Source organism: Salvia hispanica, chromosome 4 (assembly GCF_023119035.1).
Source record: "Salvia hispanica cultivar TCC Black 2014 chromosome 4, UniMelb_Shisp_WGS_1.0, whole genome shotgun sequence".
In the NCBI taxonomy this organism is placed as follows: Eukaryota; Viridiplantae; Streptophyta; class Magnoliopsida; order Lamiales; family Lamiaceae; genus Salvia; species Salvia hispanica.
Window position 1 is genome coordinate 9,268,984 of NC_062968.1, and position 22,091 is coordinate 9,291,074.

A 22,091-nucleotide genomic window follows, 5' to 3' on the forward strand; every position below is an offset into this window, starting at 1 on the left:
TTTGTAAACGCATACTAAATGAATATTGCTGGATATGCCTCTAATATTGCTGGAAAACATGCCATGTGGCAGCACGAGATTGGTGGTACGTTGTCACTTTAAAAAGGGTTGTCATCTTAACATAATCCTATATATACATGTATAGGTTTGTGTTAAAATGACATCACCTCTTAAAGTGGCACTGTGACACCACGTATCCAACAATATTATAAACACTACACTACAATATTATAAACGCTAGATTATTGTCTAGTGTATTGGATATTGCTGGCCGAGAAAAAATTGTTGTCTAGCGTATTGGATATACCTGGCCGAGAAATTTACCCTTGAGCATTTTTTATGATTGTCACATGGCAGCTGATTATTCGTCCACGTGTACAAATGATTGACTACGAATGGTGGTATGGTGTTACTTTAAGAGGTGTTGTCATTTTAACGCACCGTTGTATGTTTATATATTAAATATTTTAAACTTATATATATACTGTATATACCGAAGATTCGGTATGCTGCGGTATACCGCATGTATGGTATATACCGAAGATTCGGTATACTACGGTATACGGTGATATGGGATATTTGATACCGTTACCGTACCGAAGACTTTCAGTACGGTACGAAACCATACCGAAAACTATGGTATACGGGAAAATTGGTATTTTTTCGATATGATAAGTCCGGTATTTCGGTATGTTGGTAATATTTCCCACCCTTAATACTAATGCTACATAGTCAATAAAATGCCATAAAAATGCTTGTTTACTTACACTTTTAATATCTCACCTTGATGCTATTATTTTAAAATTGTTATTTCCATAAATGCATAAAGACTAATCTTATGGCCAAAATTATATGAATAAATATGAATGATTTATTTAATATTTTAATATAATACTAATCCTCCTATTTTTTAATATACAATAGTATATGTTTTGCAAATATCTGTAAGATAAGAAACCTATATATGTATAAATATATGCGTGTTTGTATAAAATAATACTCCTTCAATCTCTGAAATGTTTGTTACATTTTTTTTTATTTCCGTCCGTCCCATAAAATTTGTCACATTTACTTTTTACTCATTTTAGCAATGAATCTCACATTCCATTAACATATTTTCACTCACATTTTATTATAAAATTAATATTTAAAAATAGGACCCACATCCGACAAATCTTTTTAACTCACTTTATATTATATTTTTTAAAATTTATGCCCGATCAATCTGTGATAATATTTAAGGGGAGGGAGTATGTATGTACATGGAACATGTTTATCCCTAAATGTTAAACTTGATTAGTTTAATATTATAATAGTATTTAAATTGTCATTTATACAAGTCAAACAAATGAATAAACACAACTAAATTCCCTAATATTTGGAGCTCCACCAACTAAACTAAACAATTCTAGGTTCATAGAGGCGGCGCATCCTTCGATTGGATCAAATTATTTGAAGGTAGATTAAATTCTTCCTTCAACTATTGTTTTTTATTTGCCGATGATTTACCCATATTATTTGAATCAAAGTATTTGAAGGTAGCTATAGTGAACGACTGCAGTAGATTTTTTTGAGTTGAATTGAAGAGCATTCACATCATCCTGCCAGCAACAAGTTCGAATTTGGACTCTCAAATTTCAGTGTATTGTGATTATGGACTTTAAATTTTGCTAATTCTATTTTGCATTGTCAATACTAGAAGTCCTTATTATGAAAATGGTTTGAAGAATTGAATAATTCATGATATGAACAATAAATTAAAGATTGAACAACCTGGAAGGTTTTGCTTGCTCAATAGTACCATGGGCTTATTGAGGAGTACTATGTTTGTGATCACCCTGTTCTTCATATAAATGCATTATCAGATGTTCTATTCTATACAGAACATCGGATAATGCATTGCATACTCCCAATCTCTCTCTTCATATGTGCTCTATTTTGTGGTGCCGCGCCACTGTCGTGCTTTGTCTCCTCTCTCTAAGGTCAACACATCTTCTAATTAATTCTTGTTTATGTAGCTTTGGCATTGTATACACATTTCTATGATAATTAATTTTTGTTTCTACAACTTTTTATCACAATCAATCGATTACCTTATAATCAAATAATGATAATGTGTCGAATGGTTGATCTAGGTACAGTAAATCATGATTTTTATGCTGACAATTTCGATTACTTCTTTTTACATAAATGGACACCTGGCTACTTCACTAATGAATACGTTAAATGCTTGTAGATTAGAGCACACCTAATATTGCATAAAAATGTAAATATAAATTTAGTATCTGTGCTATTATTCATTGTCTAATTTTCTTAGTTGTCTATATTTAATTTATTATCGATATAGATTGATAGGAATGTTAAGCTTTATGCGTGTCCATAACCTTAATCAAAAGTACCAAAATTTGTATCAGTCTTAGTTTAGTCTTGCGGATCATACCAGTAATTAAATCTCTCTCGTCAGCTGCTGGTATCCTTCATCTCCATTTGAGTTTAAAAGATATCCATTATCTCTCTTCGGGTGCATGCTCTCTCGACTGAAGGGTTGTGCAGCCATTGTTGGTCTTTGTCTCATCTTTCTCAGGTAAGAATCTCATCCATCTTTCTCTTGTAACTACTTTGCTAATGAATTTTTTAAGTGCTTGTTAATTTGAGCATGGCTAATCTTAAAAAATAAAAATATTTACATATTTACATTTTCTAATTTATCAAGTTGTCAATATTTGATTTATTATCTATATAGATTTGATAGGAAAGTTGAGATAGATGCGTGTGCACAACCTTAATAAAAAAAAGTATCACTCTTTGTTTAATCTAAGGTATTGTAAATCTCTTTCGGCAGCTACCGCTATCCTTCACACCTTACCATTTAAGTCCAAAAGATATCCAATCTCTCTTCGTGTGCACGCTCTCTCCACTGAAGGGTTGTGTAGCCATTGCTGATCTTTGTCTCATCTTTCTCAGGTCATTATCGCATCCATCTTTCTCTTGTAACTACTTTGCTAATTAATTTTAAGTGCTTGTTGATTTGAGCATGACTAATCTTAGAAAATAAAAATATTTACATATTTTTGTTTGATATTTTTATTTAGAATCCATTCACTAATTTACTAAGTTGTCAATATTTAATTTATTATCTGTATAGTTTTGATAGGAATGTTGAGCATGATGCGTGTGCACATCCTTAACAAAAAAAGCATCACTCTTAGTTTAATCTTAGGTATTGTACAGTAATTATCTCTCTCTTGGCAGCTGCTATTCTTCACACCTCTCTATTTGAGACCGTTAGCTATCCAATCTCTTTTCGTGTGCATCTCGAGTGAAGGTTTGTGCAGCCATTAACGTTCTTTGTCTCCTCTATCTGAGGTCAGTATCTCATCCCATTTTCTCTTGTAACTTCTTTGCTATTGAATTTCTTAAGTGCTTGTTGATTTCAGCATGACTAATCTTTCAAAATAAAAATATTTACATATTTTTATTGATATTTTATTATAATCCATTTCCTGATTTACTAAGTCATAATTAATTTTATTATTTATGTAGCCTTAGTGGAATTTATTAAAACAATATGGATAGAATTTGGATGACAAAGTCAAGAGTAACAACGTAATACCAAAATGAACTTCAATACTTTTTGGACTATGCTTTTCGAAACGCAAGCATGTACGATAAGATATTATGTCCATGCAAATGTTGTGGAATTGGTATATTGTTGAATAGAGATGATGCATTTGAATATTTGACGGTAGATGGATTTATTCCTGGGTACAACCAATGGATAACTCATGGAGAACTTCCTAGTCGCCTTTCATCTAGGGGGTGAAAATCAACATAATAGTTTGGGCGATGATGATATGCACGGTTTAGTTCATGATGCATTTGGAGTTCCAAATGAAGATGGATCTACAAAAGAATATACAGGATCTCCGATGGATGCATAAATTGCTAATGGGCAAGCAAAAGAATTTTATAAGTTGATTGATAGTTTGCAAGAACTGTTGTATGAAGGATGTTCTAAATTCTCAAAACTATCATTCATAATCCGTTTGTTGCACTTAAAGTGTATTGGGAGCTTGAATAATAAAGTATTCGATATGCTTTTAGACTTATTAAGAGAATCTTTTCCAGCCATGGTTGGTCTACCAAAGTCCTACTATGAAGCTGAGAAATTGATAAAGAACTAGGACTTGGCTATGAAAATATTCACGCTTGTCCAAATGATTGCACTTTATATTGGGGGGAAAATGAAACACGAACTTCTTGTGGCACATGTCATCAGCCAAGATGGCGTACTTCACTTCAGAAACTCTTACATCTTGCCCTTTGTGTACTTGCGAAGCACAAATTCTTTGTTGTCTTTGTTGTGTTTTAAGCATTGCCTCTAGTCGAGCAACTTTTCTTGGTACTCCAATAGTAAATGGTTCGATGTACTCTTAGGAGTTCCATTCCATATATCCGAGGGGCAAACTCCTTGGCCCATCATCCTTACGTGTCCTGATTTATCCTTCTCCATTATTTGTGCAAATATATCATTTGGGGCAATTGCATCTTCAGAACCTTCAGGAAGTTGATCACTACATTGTACCATTGCTGACTGTGTACAAGAATTTTAAAAATAATGCACACAGTAAAATTTCATCATATATTACATAAAATGAACGAATGTATCATTAGATACAAGTTTGCTTGAGACATCAACACTTGAGTTTCCATTCTGAGAAACAAAACATGAACTAAATAACTAAACACGCGATGGGCACTGTCCATGTTCCTTTTTCTAGGAAAATGTAAATTGTCAGTTTACTAACATGTAAAAAAAATTATGAAATGAAATAAATATAAGAAACAAATATTACCAATTTAGCTTTCACTTGCGCAAATGACGTCTTTCCGGTTCTTTGATTCATTAACTTCTCTGCTCGAGCATTTTTATATCTCTTACGTGTACTCTAATAGCAAGTAAAAAAGTGAATGCATAGGTTAAATTAAATTATCAATATATAGGGAAGAAATAGAATACACGTCTGCATCTCTAGTAATAAAGAAGTTGAATCAATTGCTCTTCTGCTACTCTATCATCGATGTAATGTATTATATACTTAATAGGTACGTCAACCCAATATCTTGTTTTTAGATGATGCTTCCAATTTCTCCATTTAGTCCCAATAGAGGTCAAAATCCACTTCTCAGCAATGATGGGAACATCAAATCATAACTACATTACACAAAGCCCGCCAATATTAAAAATATCAATATATAATGAACGTGTAGTCATTGAAAAAGGTAGAATCAATCCAAAAGCATAGGACAGACCAAAAAAGCATGATAAACAAAATAACCTTAACTCTTTAAAGTATTAGTACATTTACGATTTCAAGCATTTCAACTTTTTTTTTCCTTTGGCATAGCGTGCCAATTTTTAACATTTAGCGGACAATGCATACCATTTTTTGCTATTGAACCTAAAAAATGGGTAAGCTTACTATATTTACCACCTATAGGTTGACCAAATTCATTATATTCAACAGATATGCGTGGTAGATTTCATGGACGACCCCAAATATCTGCCATAAAGTAGGGCCTCTAATTTTAGCTCCACATGCATCACCTTGAAGCACAAAAAACATAATATGATTATACATTAAAGAGTTTACGTAGCTTATTATAGTGCTTAATTGCTCATTACCTTCCTCTTGTTCTTGTTCGATTCCAACACTCAATATCCCTTATCGGCAATGGTGGAACTCTCTCATGAATATGATCTGAATGCCTGGCCATACATAGATATAAATATTAGAATCAATAGCATTTTTATTGATAGGTATATATCAAGAAAGTTCGGACACGGTCAGACATTCAGATGAGACTGTTCCACCATTGCTGATAAGGGCTATGAGTGTTGGAATCGAACAAGAACAAGAGGAAGATAATGAACAATTAAGCACTATAATAAGCTGCGTAAACTCTTTAATGTATGGACTAATCATATTATGGTTTTTGTGTTTCAAAGTGATGCATCTAGAGCTAAAATTAGAGGCCCCACTTATATGATAGATATTTGGGGTCGTCCACGAAATCTACCACACATATTTGTTGAATATAATGAATTTGGTCAACCTATAGGTGGTGAATATAGTAAGCTTACCCATTTTTTAGGTTCAATAGCAAAAAATGGTATGCATTGTCCGCTAAATGTTAAAAATTGGCACGCTATGCCAAAGGAAAAAAAAAGTTGAAATGCTTGAAATCGTAAATGTACTAATACTTAAAAGAGTTAAGGTTATTTTGTTTATCATGCTTTTTTGGTCTGTCCTATGCTTTTGGATTGATTCTACCTTTTTCAATGACTACACGTTCATTATATATTGATATTTTTAATATTGGCGGGCTTTGTGTAATGTAGTTATGATTTGATGTTCCCATCATTGCTGAGAAGTGAATTTTGACCTCTATTGGGACTAAATGGAGAAATTGGAAGCATCATCTAAAAACAAGATATTGGGTTGACGTACCTATTAAGTATATAATACATTACAGCGATGATAGAGTAGCAGAAGAGCAATGGATTCAACTTCTTTATTACTAGAGATGCAGACGTTTATTCTATTTCTTCCCTATATATTGATAATTTAATTTAACCTATGCATTCACTTTTTTTACTTGCTATTAGAATACACGTAAGAGATATAAAAATGCTCGAGCAGAGAAGTTAATGAATCAAAGAACCGGAAAGACGTCATTTGCGCAAGTGAAAGCTAAATTGGTAATATTTGTTTCTTATATTTATTTCATTTCATAATTTTTTTTACATGTTAGTAAACTGACAATTTACATTTTCCTAGAAAAAGGAACATGGACAGTGCCCATCGCGTGTTTAGTTATTTAGTTCATGTTTTGTTTCTCAGAATGGAAACTCAAGTGTTGATGTCTCAAGCAAACTTGTATCTAATGATACATTCGTTCATTTTATGTAATATATGATGAAATTTTACTGTGTGCATTATTTTTAAAATTCTTGTACACAGTCAGCAATGGTACAATGTAGTGATCAACTTCCTGAAGGTTCTGAAGATGCAATTGCCCCAAATGATGTATTTGCACAAATAATGGGGAAGGATAAATCAGGACACGTAAGGATGATGGGCCAAGGAGTTTGCCCCTAGAACCATGTACAATTGGAGTACCAAAAAAAAGTCGCTCGACTAGAGGCAATTCTTGAAGCACAACAAAGAATTTGTGCTTCGCAAGAACACAAAGGGCAAGATGTAAGAGTTTATGAGTCGAGCTTACTAAATGCTACTTCAACTGAGATGTCAGGTATCTATGCTTTTAATTTTATACAATGTTGAAATATATAACATATTAAAATTGGTTATTAATCTATTTTGGTTTCTTGGAGGTTGGAACATATGTTTCTCTCCGAAGTTTTCTCAGAAACAAAATCGTTGCTAAAGGATGTATTTATAAGATCGATCCAAATACAAAAGTTGGAGGACAAGCATTAGGATTGAATTGTTGTGAAATAAATGTTAAAGCTGTAGTTGAACCTCAAGAGCAATTGATCAGGCCGTACGACAACTTCCAAGATTTGTCTGAAACAGTTGGTCATATGATTGATTGACCACGTTCTTTGGTATATTTTATCAACGATTTATCAACAAATGATTAACTATTGCATTTTGGTTTGATTCTTATTGGATATTATCCTTATATATGTAGGTGACACCTATTGAGCAATTTCTCGATTCACATTTGGATTCCAGGTACTCTATATTAAATTAACTAATTATATTGCTTATATGATCATCCTGGTTTGTGCTTTTCATTAAGTTATAGTATGGATTGCTTTGAGGTCTTCCCGTATTTTCTCTGTGTGGCAGTTTATATGGTTGCTAAGTACTAACTAGCCTAAGTATGATATGCAAAGGTGGCTTCTCTCTGTTATATTGTGTTCTAGTTTTTGGCAGTCTGCAATAAAACATGGATAACCTCTAAACGGTAATGATATGGATTTTTAAATTTAGACCTTATAAATAGACAAGTATAGCTTTAATTTGCCACTGGTTTCACTTTTTTCCAACAATGTATGAGTTCAGAATGAGTTTTACAATATGATTGTTTTGTTGAGTTCTAGTTTTTAGCAGTCTGCAATAAAACATGGATAACCTATAAACGGTGATGATTTGGATTTTGAAATTTTGACCTTATATCATGGACACGTATAGCTTTAATTTTCCACTGGTTTCACTAATTTCTGACATTGTATGAGTCCGGAATGAGTTTTACAACATGAACTGTTCTGTTGAGATCCAGTTTTTTGGCAGTCTGCACTAAAGGATGGATAACCTCTCCAAGGTGATGATTTGGATTTTGAAATTTAAACTTTACAACATAGACAAGTATAGCTTGAATTTTCCACTGGTTTTACTAATTTCAGACATTGTATGAGTTCAGAAAGATTTTTCGAATTGGTGTCAAAATTCTGGAAATTTCTAAATTTGTGCTGAAAAATTGTTAATTGTATGCTTAAGTGATTAATTGATGTTTAGTTTATATACTCTATGAATCAATCATTCTAATTTGTTATGCTGCTATTCTTGTATTTTCTATACTGTTTTTGATATATCATATATGTGGCTAGAATTTGGGATTTGAATTATTTATGAGAGTTGTTTTCTTTTTATTTTTTCTCAGATGATTTTGCTATTCATGTTAACTTGAAATTATCAAATTTCATTGTTCCAGGTTATGCAGATTGTTCAGATGATAGAAGAAGCTCAAGACAATCTATGTACCTACAAATATGTTATGCTCTTTTGGATGGATTAGGAATTTTTAGCACTAGTGTTGTTTATGTAGTTGATGTAGAACCAATGTACCTACTATGTTACACTCTTATGATAGATTACTATTTTGGATATATACGGCTTTGCGTTTTATTTTGAAAGGGATTATAAAAGTTTGTTGGATGTTAATTTTTTTTTAAATTCATAAGAACATATAAATTCAAATTAGTTACATGATGAAACTGTAATTTATAGAAATTTGATGATGAAAAATATAAATTATTGAAATTTGATGATGGAAAATATAAATTATAGAATTTTAATGGTGGAAAATATAAATGCCATAAAGTATAGGGGGAAATAGTAATTTTAAATATTTATAGGTGGCATCATGTAAATTTTCAATTATAGTCGTAGGTCTATTGTAGAAGACATATTTTGACTCTTTTGATGCAATTACACAAAGATTTTCCTGACAATTTTAGGTGAATTAATTGAAGGGATATCCTCACACTTAATTTCTTATTACACATTTCATTAATGCACGTCTATCAAGTGCCATAACAACTTGTGCTTGCATTTTTGAATGCCACGAAAGGCAATTTTTTTAGTATTGCGCAGGTGCAATATTAATTGACTGATCCTATAAATTGTTGTGTACTACTCTCCCCATTCTATAATAAGAGTCAAATTTTATCATTTCGGTCTATCCTACGATAAGAGTCATATTTAACTTTTATCTCACATTCCACAAATTCACTTCACTCACATTTTATTATGAAATCAATATAAAAAGTAGGCTCTGTGTTCCACTAACTTTACCAATTCATTATTCTTTAAATTTCTTAAAACTCGTGCTCACACCAAATGTGACTTCTATTATGGAATGCAAGAAGTATATGTTAATGTGGATGTATTTGTGTAATGCATGTCTTCCTGCCATGCAAAGCCAACACATGATCCTAGATTTACCACTTACACATCTCTCTCTCAGTTTGATAACTTGTATGAGTATCAATACAAAACATGTCTTAAATATTACTCCAGCAAATAATTGTTTCTCAGCTGTCGGAATCAATGCCCTATCAAAACTTGAATGTTAATTATGTTATGTCTTTCCATTTTTTCTGTTTTGAACGTAACTGTTGGAAATAGACTATTAGAGTCTCAAGAATATTGGAAAGAGTCACTTTAGAGTTTCAAGGGAACAAAATATTAATAGTATTATAGTTCCAATTGTATTGTTCTTAGGTGCATTACTTCTCTTGTCCTATAAATAGAGATGTCAATGTATCACAAAATTAACAATTCAAATCCAATACAATGTAGTCGATAAAGATTTTAGTGTCTTTTATTTTCCGCATTTTACTTTTCAACATGGTATCAGAGCAGGTTCGATCCTCCGTATGGATCGATCTGTCTCTATAGCAAAAAAAAAAAAAAAAAAAATTCACCAAAATTCAAGCCTTCTGTCCACCGAAGAAATTAATTTTTCAGCCACTCTCTACTCAACTCCAAAGCCACAGCATGAGCCAAGTCTCCCTCTTCAAAACTGAGAAGGCTGAGTGAATGCAGCACGACACCAACTCATTGCCAGCAGCAGCAAGCGGCGATAGAGCCGACGGAGAACTAGCAAGTAGGGGTCGATTGGTTGCCGGTGTGAGCATTGATTCGGAGGTGGAAGCGAGCAAGAGAGATCTAAGAGAGAAAGGCAAGAAGACTCTGAAAGTGAAGTCGTCGGACAACCATAGCAGAGGAAAGAACCGATGCTGTCAAAAAGGCCGCAGAGTAGCAGCCCAACCAAGCCATCTTTCACAATCTTACAAACACAAAAAATGGAAGAAGAGAATTCGATGAATCGTCCGGCGAGGGGGAGACGACAAACACTGCCAAACGATTCATCGCGCCTAGAAGAATGCCGAGAGAGAGCAGGACAGTGTGTACCACCGAAAGAAGAGCCGAGACTGTCGAGAGCAGCCCAACCAAGAGATCAATGGTGCCAATAGAGCGGTGCCGCCCAGCCGCTGTCAAGAGAAGAAAACAGAGGAGGGGTCCTCGGTTTGTCCGGCCGAGGGGGAGAAGAAGTAGCCGACCGAACAATCCCTCCCCAAATGTATGTTGGCGGAGAAGTCAAATATGCCCGCCGGTGAGAGGTCGAGAAAGCTACTGCATTGCAACTCACACATCGATGATGCAGCGAAGGCCAGTTAACCGAAGAAGAAATCAACCGCGATGGAGGCGTGCACGATTGTCAATTGTGTCGAAGTGGAGAAATCTGCCGTGATGGCAGCAAGAGGAGAAACCGAAGTGAAAGAGTCTGCTCGGAATAGCGAGAAATCCGAAGAGAGGGGGAGCACAATGCCGGAGAATCACCGGCCGATAAAGAGGCAGGTGACCGGAGTTGGAAAGGAAAGTGAAAAGAAGAGAGAAGAAAAAAGGAGAAGGCAGTGAATCATGTGTCCAGCCGGAGAAACCAGGAGGCGGCTCGGGCTCGTCGAATGGAGGAGAGACGATTGGAGTCGGAAATGATAGAAAGAAGAACGGACGTGAGAAAGAAAGAGACGGCGATTTTGGTTTGAGGTAAAAATCAATGATGCCCTTATATTATTGAAAAATGCAGTTTGGTCCTTCCACATTTAACTTTTGCAAATTGCTGCCCAATTTCAAAAAGAAATTGCGAAAGAATGTGAGCCTTTTGCGAAATATGAAAAAGAAAAATCAAATTGAAGAAGCTCTTTGAAATGAGTCTAAACTTTCAACGATGAAGAGCTCCTTGATAAGAGCCTAAACTTTCAATGAAGAAAAATGAAAAAGCTCATTGACACGAGTTTAAACTTTCAATGAAAAAAAAAACTCCTCGACATGAGTAAAAACTGTCAGTCAGAAAAAAAATGAAGTGACTCCTAGATATGAGTTAAAACTATCAAAAATGGCTCCTGGATACGAGCTAAAAATTTCTAAGAAGGCTCCTTGACATGAGTTGAAACTGCCAACCAAAAATTGAAGAACTCTATGACACGAGTTAAAACTGTCAACAAAAAATTGAAGAACTCCTTGATACGAGTATAAACTATTAATGAAGAATTGAAGAAGCTCTATGATACGAGTATAAACTATCAATGAAGAATTGAAGAACCTCTATGATACGAGCATAAATGTCAATGAAAAGTGAAGAACTCCTTAATACGAGTATAAACTATTTATAAAAGCGAAGATTGTGCAAGTTAAGTGTCGAAAAGTTCGATACTCAACTTGAGGGGGAGTGTTGGAAATAGACTATTAGAGTCTCAAGAATATTGGAAAGAGTCACTTTAGAGTTTCAAGGAACATAACATTTGTTAAATTCTCCAAATCCTTGTCCCACATCGGCTTGGTGATGATCCTAGCTTCTCTATATAAGTGTGGATAACCATCCCCCTTATGAGACCTTTTAAGGGGTGAGTGGCCCATTTCTAATATGGTATCAGAGTAGGGCCCAAGTCGATGATGGTTTATCTCTTTATCTCTTCTCTTGCCTACCCACGTGATGGAAGTCCGATGTGTCATTCCGGCCCACACGTGAGGGGGCGTGTTAAATTCTCCAAATCCTTGTCCCACATCGGCTTGGTGATGATCCTAGCTTCTCTATATAAGTGTGGATAACCCTTCCCCTTATGAGGCCTTTTAAGGGGTGAGTGGCCCATTTCTAATAACATTAATAGTGTTATAGTTCCAATTGTATTGTTCCTAGATGCATTACTTCTCTAGTCCTATAAATAGAGATGTCAATGTATCATAAAAATAACAGTTCAAATCCAATACAATGTAGTCGATAAAGATTTTAGTGTCTTTTATTTTTCGCATTTTATTTTTCAACTGTAACTACTCTATATGTATTGATAATTGAAAAACTGAAAGTTATATCTTACATATGATTAGTTATATTTATAGTACTACTATATAGGTTAAGGGTGTTAATAAAACTAGAACTTGAATTTGCTATGCCCAACCTCAACCTGGATAACAATGGATTGGAGACCGAGTATAGCCAGAAACAGGTGTTTCTTGAAGATCATAGCACTGGGGTCGAAAGCATGAATTTGACGCAGGCGGCCACCAAAACCCGAATAAGGTAATTGACGAGTAAGGCTAATATTATACTATAATTAATAAATACATGTCTTTAAGTAGTTTTGATATTTATTTATCTTCTTTCTCTGTGAGTAGTGATGATGACTGTCGATAAATTGAGGTGTGGCGCAATCACCATAGGTCTCATTTGTCAGCGACAAAACAACTTGTGAAAAAGACCATGCAAGTGAAGGTGAAATGGACAGAAAGTCGATTTTAGAGGTTTTGGTTCGTATTGTGCTTTAACAAACACATTGATCGATATGTTTGCCAAATGTAAGCCCTAATTAGCCAGTCGGGATTTTTTCCTTTTGAGTTTGTCCTTTAGAATTTATGTATTATTTGACGATTTTTTTGTGTACAAAATGTGCATATGGTTAAATTGAGATTAGGGGAGAGTACACTTTACTGTTCTTGGACAAAGAGGGAGAAGTATTTTTTATTCTTAAATTAAAAAGATCATTTTTTATGATCTTTTCGTAACAATATTTACACAAATGAAAAAGTAAACAAAAATTACTTAAAATAGGTAATTATATAGCTACGGAAAAAATCATAGAGAGTGTCAGCTACGAGATTCGACCACCAGCTGATTCTAGGTTGACAACCAACTTTGTCACTTGCACCACATGCCTCCACTTAGGCCCTAGGTGTTGGGTGCAAACCTATCCCACACCGGATGAGTGAGAGAAGTTGGATTAGTATGTAAGTGCTATTCATCCCTAATTAGTTTGAGGTCTTTTGGGAGTGACCCAAAAACAAATCCGTGCGGACTTAGCTCCACCCAAAGCGGACAATATCAAACAGATGTGCAGTCGACGATATTGGGATCAGAGCCAAGGTGGCTTTGGGTCAGGCCCTGTGTGACCAAAGGGATCGAGTCGGGCCCTAGATGACTCTAGTTTGAGTCGGGCCCGTAATGTCTCGATGTATCGACTGTGTGTTCCCGATGTGGTCTCAGTTTGAGGGGAGGTTTGTTGGTTACAAATCCATCCCACATCGAATAAGTGAGGGAGTGACCCAAAAATAAATCCGTGCGGGCTTGACATCCCAATAGCAACATTAGAGTTAGAGTTGGACAGGAATTATATACACCTTCCAACTTCCCTCACTCATCCGATGTGGGATGGGTTTGTAACACTGGGTATAAGAGTATTCACAATGTATACCCAACTTTTTATGTATAATCCCATTTTAAGTTGACACATTATTGTTTTTCATTTCAGCTCCAAAACATGCAATGTAATCCACCCATTCAAATTTTTAGGTATAATCCCATTTTAAGTTGACACATTATTGTTTTTCATTTCATTCAAATTTTTAGGTATAATCCCATTTTAAGTTGACACATTATTGTTTTTCATTTCAGCTCCAAAACATGCAATGTAATCCACCCATTCAGTCTCATTTCAGTTGACTTTTTATTAATTTATAATTTAATGTAAGTATTTGAAAAGCAATAAAAATGTAACATAATTAAAAATAGAGTAATAAAAAGGCCAAATTGGCTTAAAAATCATGAACTTTCATAAAAATTTGGTTTTTCCCGTAAACTATAAATGTTGTGTAAAAATTCATGAACTTTCATAAAATGTGCCGATTTCCCGTATCGGGTATTCCGGCTAAGATGGCGATATTGACGCTGACGTGGACGATGAGTTGGCTGCTGAGATGAAATTTTTTTTTAATAAACAAAAGCATTACTTATTATACTTATTATTATACATATTATACTTATCTCACACCATTATTTTTTTAATATCTCGTAGCCTTTTAGAATCGCCGAAACAGGGCCACGATTCTTCCGGAAATTCCGAATGCATGTTACCAAAATCGCGGTGTTCATCAAAGTAGTGTTGTTTCCACCCATACATAGAAAGACACACATTTGCAATTGAATCAATTAAGTAAATTCACTCAGAATTTGGGGATTTTTGGGTAAATGTGAAATTAGGGTCGAACACTTACCGCCCAGTAAGGGAGGGGTTGGATTCGGCCACTAACGACTGGACGCCGTAGCCGACAGAGCCAATGAGGAGGATGACGGAGGTTGGGAGACGGTCTGAGGCGAGGCCGACGAAGATGCCGAATGCTTTTCCGACGTCTTTGGCGACGGAGAGGCTGTTGAGCTGGAGCTGAGTGAGTCCCATGAGTGTTTTGAGGGCGTCGGAGTAATTAGAGAAGGTGTAATTGCTGCCGGAAATCGCTTGAACCCAGGCGGCGGTGACAAGGCTGAGCCATTTTCCGGCAGGGGATGTCGGTGAGAGTTTTACTCCCATGGCAGAATGTGGGAAATATTTCTTTGGAAATGATAGAGAAATATTTCAAGGTTTTGAACTTTGGTACTTGCTGTGAGGACGAGATGGAGAATTGCAGATGGAGGAGGAGGAATAGCGATGGGATGGAGGAATCGCAATGGAGAAATTGTAGATTGGACTTCACTGATGGGAGGAAGAAATCTAACCCTAATTGATTAAATTTAATTTTTTAACAGAAACTATTCAAAACGACGTCGTTTTTGACGTCGTTTTGTGCGTGTAAAAACGACGTCATTTTTGTGTATTGACAGCCGGTATGCCATGTCACAACTCCGGCAGCCACGTAGGATAAGTTTTGCCCGGAAATATACAGGGTCGGGTCTTACGGGAAATTTACACAACCCGGTAAAGTTCATGACTTTTTACGCAACATTTATAGTTTACGGGAAAAACCAAACTTTTATTAAAGTTCATTATTTTTAAGCCAATTTTCCCTAATAAAAATAGAGTGAACTACATAAATGGTACCTGATATTTCACTTTCGCACATAAATGGTACCTGATCTTTATTTTATATCGTTTTTGGTACCTATAAATCACATTTTTGGTACCTGATGCAATTTTGACCCCAAAATGCCCTCTAAACAAATACATATTCCATTTGTATCATTAAGGTTATTTTGGGCATACAAAACTAAGTACCAAAAGTGATATTATAATTTCTTCACTCATTCTTCTCACTCTTTATACTATTATTATTAATCAATATTTAAATTATTATTTTGATATTATAAATTAATAATTAATTTATTTTTTAATATCAATCAAATATACTTAATTATAGTTATATTTATAATTATATTTAATTATTGTAATAATATTATTGTTATAATACTAAAAACTAGTTGTAATAAATAAATAATAATAATATAATTATTTAAATTATGAATCACACAATATTATATAATAATAATAATAATTATTATTATTATTATTATTATTATTATTATTATTATTATTATTATTATATTACATTATACTAATAAATAATCAATATAATCTTAATAAAAATTTAAAATTGTGAATTGTATTCATAATGATATTAAGAGTTGAATATTTTTAGTTAGGTGTTTCAACCATAAAATGAGTATAAAACAATTCAATACAAAATATTTAATTGATTTAAATATTTTAAATAATTAATTTAATTAGGTGTTTTGTTCTTGATTTATATTATGAATGCAATTAGATATATGTATAAAACACTAAAAAAAAAGAAGAAGAAAAAGAAAAAAAGAGGAAACATAAACTAATAAGAAAAAGAAAGAAGAAAGAAAAAGAAAGAAGAAAGGAAGATAAAATAATAAAAAGAAAGAAGAAAATGAAGAAAAGGAGAAACTAAAGATGAAAAAAAGAAATAAGAAATGAAGAAAAAAATAATCACATGTTTGGTATACTATTTAATGAAAATTTACAAAAATATCCTTCATAACAAAATAATCACAAGTTTGGTACCTAGGGTTATTTTTGTCCCCGGGTACCAAAAACGATATAAAATAAAGATCAGATACCATTTGTGTGCGAAAGTGAAAGATCAGGTACCATTTATGTAGTTCACTCATAAAAATAATGGAGTACAATTTAAATTTAAAAAGTATAATTAAAGTAATTAAAATTTCAATTTTGAATTGATTTTTTACAAAACTGAAATCAATTGTTTTATTGATTTCTTTAAACTAAAATCAAAATTTTATATTACAAAAACAATTTTAATAATTTTAATAATAAACAAAAAAAAATTCTCTCAGTGCATGGGCTTTTAGTTGAGGCGAAAAGGCAGGCAAATGCATTGTTAGCGCCAACTAGACTAGTCCTTGTAACTCTGAATCTAAATAATGTACCTCTAGTCATCTTTAAATATTTGAACTTGGTGTGTTATCGAGTTCAACATCTAACCGGAAATGAAGGGTCAAATAATACCACCAAAAACAATATAATAAAACTTGAAAATATTCATTTTCTTTTATTTATTTATTTCAATTGCTGGCATGCATGTACTTTATTATCCAATAATTTTATTGTCAAATTAACCAAAAATTTCAATTTCACTTTCCCAACTATAATTAATAACTACAAGTAATCTTCTAAGATCACGGACTAGAAGATTAACAAATGAAATTAATTTCTTATTTTCATGTCCACGTTTGATTTTGTAGTTTGTGTTGTAGCCATTGCTATTGAAAATGAAAGGTGCAATAGGTTCTAATTTCTTACAAATTATCAAATTCATTTAAATCAAGCCGGCAATTTGATTCTTGTGTATATTACGTTCCTATCTATTTAGATTTTTAATTTAACAGCAACCTGCCTTTAGTTTATGTGTAATTCAATAATCTTATAATTGAACAAAAAGCAACCTAAATTCTGCAATAAAAGTCTAGTTTGGCAGCTTGTGTGAAAGTAGCTTTCAGATTCTAGTAATCAGAAATAATCTAGTAAGTCAAAGAATTTAGGGAATAAGATATTTGTTGAATTCAATTTATAGCAAGCCAGTAACTCATCAGTAGTTTCAGCTCGGAACAGTGTGTGAACTGTGTGTTTTTAGCTCCATTGATGGCGTTTTTGAGCTTCTCTTTCACTGTATTCTGTGTTTTACAAATTGTTTCTGCACAGCGAAAAACAGTTCCCACTGAAGGTGTTTATCAAAATGCCTCTTAGTCATATTTGCATAGTAAAACACTTACTCTTTTCTTCATTTTCCCTTTCAGTGGATGCTGTCAACAAGATAATTGACCATTGGAACCTAAGAAGTAAGCTGAATTTAAGCGATGATCCGTGTATTGAAAACGCGATTTGGGCTCCTGATTCGGCTAATCCAAGAATAGATTGTGACTGTGTTGGGACAGTTTGCCACATAACACATCTGTTAGTTATTTCTTAACCTATACTACTTCCTAATGTGTTTGTTTAAGTTTGATTGAAGTAAAGATTGGAGCTTTTTTTATTTGATTCAGGAAAATATATGCTCTGGACATCTCTGGTCAAATTCCTCCAGAATTGTTTTTGCTGACAGAGTTGATGGACTTGTAATGATACTAAACTGCAATTTTTCCAATATCTATAGTTTCAGTCATTGAATTTGATTTGATCATTTATATGAAGGAACTTGAATCAGAATATGTTGAATGGATCCATCCCACCAGAAATTGGGCTGCTGTCAAAAATGGAATACTTGTGAGTTATCAAACTATTAATGCACAATCTCTCTCCTAAATAATGCAATGATCTTTCTTGAATTTTCAAGATCAATTTTGATGTTTCAATGTGGAATGTGCAGGGCTCTTGGCATTAACAATCTCACAGGCTCAGTGCCTGCAGCGCTTGGCAATCTCACCAGATTGCGCTCTTTGTGAGTTATAAGCTCAAATTTCGATCTGATTTTGATCATCTCTCTATGCTTGTGGGATTGCTTCTTGTCGTGATGCATCTTTCTTCTTCTTGTTAATGCGATGCAGGAGTTTTGGCTCAAACAACTTGCAAGGAGCATTGCCTCGGGACTTGGGAAATCTAACGTTATTAGATCAGCTGTAAGTAATTTATTTGCTCACATTTTTGTTCAGATTTATGTGTTGCTGCATTGCATCTTGTGATATTTCAGTGTCATTTGATGCTTCAGATATATTGACAGCAGTGGATTGAGTGGACCAATCCCTCAAGAACTCTCAAAACTCACATCCCTTCAAACAATGTATTTCTTGATCATTCTCTTAAATCTGTTTATACCATGCTCGATTTAGGCAAAACCATGTCGATGATAGTTGTCATGATTTCAGATGGATGTCAGATAATGGCTTCACAGGAAAACTCCCTGAATTCTTGTCCACTTTCACTGAACTCAAAGATCTGTATGCATTGTGGCTTCTCTTTTGGTTTCTGCTTCTCTCCATTGCTTTTTCTTTTGCTATTTCTTTCTGAATCATGCTTGTTCATAGGAGAGTTGAAGGAACAAATCTCGAGGGCCCAATTCCCAACAGTTTCAGTGCTCTAACAAAACTGGAAAACCTGTAAGAATCTTACAGAAGTTGCATATTTTGTGAATCACAACAATATCTTCTTCTCTTGTACTTTCTTCACACGCGTTTCTTTTCAGGCGAATTGGTGATCTTAACGTCGGTGAAAGTGACAGTTCTCTTGATTTCTTAGAGAATCTGACTAGTCTCTCCATATTGTAAGCTCTTAAAATCCTCTGCAACAGCTCTCTCAGTTACTAATTTTTGTTTCTCACACTGCACTTCTAACAGATCATTAAGAAACTGCCAAATCCGCGGCTCAATCCCACAACTGCTGAGCACTTTCCCCAACCTTACATTCTTGTGAGTTCCTCCCCACCCACCAGAATTTGATCATGTGTGTGTTCGTATCTCATATTTGTATGGGGTCACCAAGACAGGGACTTGAGCTTCAATAAGCTGACGGGGCAGATACCGGCTTCATTCAAGGATTTTTCTTCACTCAAGTATCTGTAAGTGAGCCATTGCTTCTCTGTAGACAAAAGTTGCATCTATGAGAAATTGATCTCTCTCTTCATTACAGATATCTTGGAAGTAATAACATCGACGGGGTTTTGCCTTCTGATATAGGTTCAAAACTAATTGCACTGTAAGGCCAAAAACTCATTTGCAAATGTATGGGATTTCATGTTGATTTCTGTCTTGTTTTAAACGAACGCAGAGACGTATCTTTCAATCCTCTTACTGGAAATATCCCTCTTGATTGGAGCCATGTTTCCATGTAAGCCATCTCCATCCATTTGCAAACTTGTTTCATCACAAATGCAACTGTTTCTCTGAGTTCTCGGATTGCAGAAACACAGTCGGCACTTCCATCAATGATGTAAATCTCAAGAACCAGTAAGTATAGTCATCATTCGAGAAGAGAGATGATCTCAAGAAACACATATCTTGATTCACTAATTGTGCTGCAGGAAGGCCTCTACCATGCTGCAGTGCCTTGATCAAACCACCAACTGCAGAAACAAAGCTCCATCAAGTAAGCAAGTTTACCGGTTACTACTTTATTCAAAACACAATTTTTATGTACATTTGATGATTCCTGTTGGAGGTAACAACCATTTTCTTGTAGCTACATTTGCTGTCAACAGTGGTGGTCCGGAGCAAGCTGACACAAATGGTGCCGTATACGACGATGACTCAGAGAAGCTAGGAGCAGCCTCATTGTACACAAGCAGCAGCAACAAATGGGCAGTGAGCAGCTCCGGAGTCTTCATATCCAACATAAATGGGCCAATTTATATAGCTCAAACAGACTCCCAAATCGCAAACACTCTCGACTCTGAGCTCTACAAAACAGCAAGAATCGCTCCCGCCTCGCTCAGATACTATGGCCTCGGCTTAGAAAACGGAGTCTACCGGGTGGAGCTCCATTTCGCTGAGGTGGTGATGGATGACAACTCCGCTTCTTGGGAGGGCCTAGGCCGGCGTCTCTTCGACGTCTACATTCAGGTATTCGGTTATTTCAGTCTTTTTTTTTTCAGGATCCGAACTAACTCTGCGAGCACATGCAAGGGCGAGAGAGTGTTGCGAGATTTCAACATAGTAAAAGAGGCCGGCGGGTCTAAGAGGGCGTTAATCAAGACGTTCAATGCCAACGTGACGAACACGTTGATGGACATTCATCTGATGTGGGCTGGGAAGGGGACTTGCTGCATTCCTCGGCAGAGCACGTTTGGCCCTCTGGTTTCGGCAATTGCTGTTTCTCAAGGTCCTTTCTTCTCACGTATACTTTATTCTCTCTCCTGTTTTAATCCATCTCCATTTAATATACTCCCTCCGTCCCAGATAATTCGTCCTAGTTTTCCATTTCGATCTGTCCCACATGATTTGTCCCACTTCACTTTTACCATTTTTGGTAGTGGACCTCCTATTCCACTAACACATTCCTACTCACATTTTATTTTAAAACTAATATATAAAGGTAGGACCCACATTCCACTAACTTTTTCAACCCACTTTTCATTACAATTCTTAAAACCCGTGCCCGGTCAAAGAGACCCGAATTATCCGGGACGGAGGGAGTATTAAAGATAACTTTCTTAAATCTTGTGCCGATCAGAAATGCATCAAGTAAAACCATGCATTCAATTTTATTTAGCTGTGCGCAATCGTTGGTGACATGTTTGTGTGCGTGTGCAGTGTCGGCGTATGAGGATTCGTCGAAGGGCGAGGGGAAGCGGGTGGGGAGGATTGTAGGGATTGTGTTTGGGTGTGTAGGAGCTTTGGCGATAGCATGTGGTGTTGCATATTTGTGGTGGACCAAGAAGGAATCTGGTGATCTGAAGATTTACACACAAGCTCCCAAAGATTAGTTTGCTTTATGATAAATGAATTGTGTTTGTTTTAATGTGTGTGTGTATGTCTAATTCAAGTTATTGTTTGAATAGAAATCTATATATGCTTGATGCCAATTGTGTCAAATCAAATTAGTTTATACGTTCATCAAATATGGATAATCACATAGGTCCAAGTGGGAGATGGGGTATCCACTAGTTTGTGCCAAAAGGCATTTCCCTCAAAATTTAATCATTAGTAACCTAATTTTGACTTGTGAAACCGTCCACACGTCACATTCATAATCAAAATTAATTAAGACTAACCCTCTCACCTAAATTATTTCACCAGTTCAACGACAGCAATGTTGTACTGTACAACATCTACCTGGAAGCAACTGCCAACTTTTGTTGAAATCTATTCAGCGTTGAATTATGGAATTCCAAATCAATAAACATTTTCTAACAAGACCACGACAAACTTATAAAAATAATTCCAAAAGAGTAAGACCAAATTAAATGTCATTCAAAATTCTCTTTTCTTCCCCTCTCACACTAGCTTCATTTCTGTAATTTCAAGCTCCAACTTTG

General features: G+C 34.8%; 1 protein-coding gene and 2 long non-coding RNA genes across 3 annotated transcripts; all 3 read left to right on the forward strand.

Annotated features, from left to right (window-relative positions):
* The first annotated feature begins 1,389 nt into the window (after positions 1–1,389).
* Positions 1,390–4,097, forward strand: LOC125217608. Its single transcript, XR_007175763.1, has 6 exons — positions 1,390–1,458; positions 1,530–1,642; positions 2,465–2,584; positions 2,843–2,964; positions 3,253–3,366; positions 3,750–4,097. It is a non-coding gene; the product is annotated as an uncharacterized LOC125217608 (long non-coding RNA).
* Positions 4,098–4,441: 344 nt separating this feature from the next.
* On the forward strand, positions 4,442–8,975 carry LOC125217607. The gene is made up of 4 exons (XR_007175762.1): positions 4,442–7,317; positions 7,400–7,633; positions 7,720–7,763; positions 8,746–8,975. It is a non-coding gene; the product is annotated as an uncharacterized LOC125217607 (long non-coding RNA).
* Positions 8,976–17,691: 8,716 nt separating this feature from the next.
* On the forward strand, positions 17,692–21,638 carry LOC125219542 (probable LRR receptor-like serine/threonine-protein kinase At1g56130). The gene is made up of 19 exons (XM_048121552.1): positions 17,692–17,849; positions 17,923–18,079; positions 18,169–18,240; positions 18,317–18,388; positions 18,492–18,563; positions 18,670–18,741; positions 18,831–18,902; positions 18,988–19,059; positions 19,147–19,218; positions 19,305–19,382; positions 19,456–19,527; positions 19,605–19,676; positions 19,748–19,813; positions 19,886–19,945; positions 20,020–20,064; positions 20,139–20,203; positions 20,297–20,676; positions 20,740–20,935; positions 21,367–21,638. Exons 1-19 carry the CDS (start codon positions 17,768–17,770, stop codon positions 21,537–21,539), a joined length of 1,950 nt encoding a protein of 649 aa, XP_047977509.1. The 5' UTR covers positions 17,692–17,767; the 3' UTR covers positions 21,540–21,638.
* The last annotated feature ends 453 nt before the right edge of the window (positions 21,639–22,091 follow it).